At 52.3% G+C, this 3,564-nt stretch overlaps 1 protein-coding gene across 1 annotated transcript in view; it reads left to right on the top strand.

The window, feature by feature from the left end:
• Positions 1-3,564, top strand: part of Wdr27 (WD repeat domain 27) — a 102,913-nt gene that overhangs the window by 28,230 nt on the left and 71,119 nt on the right. The window contains 1 exon segment of the mRNA XM_013024505.1: positions 2,707-2,785. Coding sequence (XP_012879959.1) covers positions 2,707-2,785 — 79 coding nt within the window.

A 3,564-nucleotide genomic window follows, 5' to 3' on the forward strand; every position in this document is an offset into this window, starting at 1 on the left:
TGTTCACAGAGTGACTGTCCTCAGTCTCATGGTCATGGAGACACCGTGTGTGGTGGACGTCCGTGTTCACAGAGTGACTGTTCTGTCTTGTGTGTTCATGGAGACACCATGTGTGGTGGACGTCCATGTTCACAATGTGACCGTCCTCAGTCTCATGTGGTCATGGGGACACCGTGTGTGGTAGACGTCTGTGTTCACAGAGTGACCGTCCTCAGTCTCATGGTCATGGAGACACCGTGTGTGGTGGACCTCCGTGTTCACAGAGTGACTGTCGTCAGTCTTGTGTTCATGGAGACACCGTGTGTGGTAGACATCCGTTTTCACAGAGTGACCGTCCTCAGTCTCATGGTCATGGAGACACCATGTGTGGTGGACGTCCGTGTTCACAGAGTGACCGTCTTCAGTCTCATGGTCATGGAGACACCGTGTGTGGTAGACGTCCGTGTTCACAGAGTGACTGTCCTCAGTCTCGTGTGGTCATGGGGACACCGTGTGTGGTGGATGTCCATGTTCACAGAGTGACTGTCCTCAGTCTCGTGTTCATGGAGACACCGTGTGTGGTAGACATCCGTGTTCACAGAGTGACTGTCCTCAGTCTCGTGTGGTCATGGAGACACCGTGTGTGGTGGATCCGTGTTCACAGAGTGACTGTCCTCAGTCTCGTGTGGTCATGGGGACACCGTGTGTGGTGGACGTCCATGTTCACAGAGTGACTGTCCTCAGTCTCGTGTGGTCATGGAGACCCCGTGTGTGGTGGACGTCCGTGTTCACAGAGTGACTGTCCTTAGTCTCGTGTGGTCATGGAGACACCGTGTGTGGTGGACGTCCGTGTTCACAGAGTGACCGTCCTCAGTCTCGTGTTCATGGAGACACCGTGTGTGGTGGACGTCTCTGTTCACAGAGTGACCGTCCTCAGTCTCATGGTCATGGAGACACCGTGTGTGGTGGACGTCCGTGTTCACAGAGTGACCGTCCTCAGTCTCGTGTGGTCATGGGGACACCGTGTGTGGTGGACGTCCATGTTCACAGAGTGACTGTCCTCAGTCTCATGGTCATGGAGACACCGTGTGTGGTGGACGTCTATGTTCACAGAGTGACTGTTCTGTCTTGTGTGTTCATGGAGACACCATGTGTGGTGGATGTCTCTGTTCACAAAGTGACCGTCCTCAGTCTCATGTGGTCATGGGGAGACCGTGTGTGGTGGACGTCCATGTTTACAGAGTGACTGTTCTGTCTCGTGTGGTCATGGAGACACCGTGTGTGGTGGACGTCCATGTTCACGGAGTGAATGTCCTCAGTCTCGTGTTCATGGAGACACCGTGTGTGGTGGACGTCCATGTTCACAGAGTGACCATCCTCAGTCTCCTGGTCATGGAGACACCGTGTGTGGTAGACGTCCATGTTCACAGAGTGACTGTCCTCAGTCTCGTGTGGTCATGGAGACACCGTGTGTGGTGGACGTCCATGTTCACAGAGTGACCGTCCTCAGTCTCATGGTCATGGAGACACCGTGTGTGGTAGACGTCCATGTTCACAGAGAGAGTGACTGTCCTCAGTCTCGTGTGGTCATGGAGACACCGTGTGTGGTGGACGTCTCTGTTCACAGAGTGACTGTCCTCAGTCTCATGGTCATGGAGACACCGTGTGGGACACCGTGTGTGGTGGACGTCCATGTTCACAGAGTGACTGTTCTGTCTCGTGTGGTCATGGAGACACCGTGTGTGGTGGACGTCCATGTTCACGGAGTGACTGTGCTCAGTCTCGTGTTCATGGAGACACTGTGTGTGGTAGACGTCCGTGTTCACAGAGTGACTGTCGTCAGTCTTGTGTTCATGGAGATACTGTGTGTGGTAGACGTCCGTGTTCACAGAGTGACTGTCGTCAGTCTTGTGTTCATGGAGACACCGTGTGTGGTAGACGTCCGTGTTCACAGAGTGACCGTCCTCAGTCTCGTGTTCATGGAGACACCGTGTGTGGTAGACATCCGTGTTCACAGAGTGACCGTCCTCAGTCTCATGGTCATGGAGACACCGTGTGTGGTAGACATCCATGTTCACAGAGTGACTGTCCTCAGTCTCGTGTTCATGGAGACACCGTGTGTGGTGGACGTCCATGTTCACAGAGTGACTGTCCTCAGTCTCGTGTTCATGGAGACACCGTGTGTGGTGGACGTCCGTGTTCACAGAGTGACTGTCCTCAGTCTCATGGTCATGGAGACACCGTGTGTGGTAGACGTCCGTGTTCACAGAGTGACTGTCCTCAGTCTCGTGTTCATGGAGACACCGTGTGTGGTAGACGTCCGTGTTCACAGAGTGACCGTCCTCAGTCTCGTGTTCATGGAGACACCACCGTGTGTGGTGGACATCTCTGTTCACAGAGTGACTGTCCTCAGTCTCGTGTTCATGGAGACATGGTGCTCAGCCCTGATTAGCAGACCTTAGCTTTCCCAGGACAGACTGAACTGTGTCCACGCCCTTTGTTCCTGCAGCTGTGTTCTGTGGCCAGCATGGTACAGGGAGCTTTTGGCATGCATGGAATACATGCAATTCACAGGAAGAAGGACATGAGCATTTATGTTGCTTCCTTGTGCCTTGCTCCTCTTGGTCTCATCTTCTTTGGCTTGTATTGGTTTGTTTGACTTTGATATGGAGCTTCATTTTAGTGAATCTGTTTTTTCCGTTTCCTCGTAATGTTAATTTCATGCAGCAAAGCAGAGAGTTGTGCAGGACCAGCCCCTGGTTTTCCACACTAAAGTCAGGTCGTCTGGATACGCATCGGCACCCTGGTGAGTACCTCCCGCCTGGCACAGGCCTGCTGTGTTGTGATGTGATGGGTTGATCCGGCTGGCACAAAGCCCCTGGGTACTGTGAAGTGTTTGCGGCAGCAAATACTCTCAAGTGCACTCACCCAGAGGCTTGCACCAGCTTGGCAAGTCCTTGTGAGCCCTTCCCCGTGTTAGGAAGAGCTGGTGGCATTTAGGAGGTAATGGTGATGCTCTAAAATGATGTAACCCACCAGAGCCCAAGCCCCAGGCCATTTCTTGAAGGCCAGAGAGTCAAAACCTAAGGTAGCACGCTTCATCATGAGACTTTGCAGAAGAAGAAATAACAGCGCATGATCCATAGTTGCTTTGCAGAAAACTACAACAGAGTCTCCCTGTAGTTCTCAGTTCTGCATGTGTCTCTTCCTTTCAAATGAACACTTTCAAGTGTCTCCATCCCACATCTAACATAGACTGTGCTTGTGATTCCCATAGTGGCCAGATATGTTTATGTTACCTTCAAACCCTCTCTGGTCCCTGCATGCTGATGGAAAGAGCACATTGGTCTCTGGTGTCGCTGTGCACACCAATGAAACATCACAATGGTCTCTGGTGTGTCAGTGTACAGTGATGAAGAGCACAGCAGTCTCTGGTGTGTCAGTGTACAGTGGTGAACATCACAGTGGTCTCTGGTGTGTCAGTGCACAGTGATGAACAGCACAGTGGTCTCTGGTGTGTCAGTGTATAGTGATGAACAGCACAGTGGTCTCTGGTGTGTCAGTGTACAGTGATGAACAGCACAG

The sequence above is a fragment of the Dipodomys ordii genome, unplaced genomic scaffold (assembly GCF_000151885.1).
Source record: "Dipodomys ordii isolate 6190 unplaced genomic scaffold, Dord_2.0 Scaffold77, whole genome shotgun sequence".
Taxonomy (NCBI): Eukaryota; Metazoa; Chordata; class Mammalia; order Rodentia; family Heteromyidae; genus Dipodomys; species Dipodomys ordii.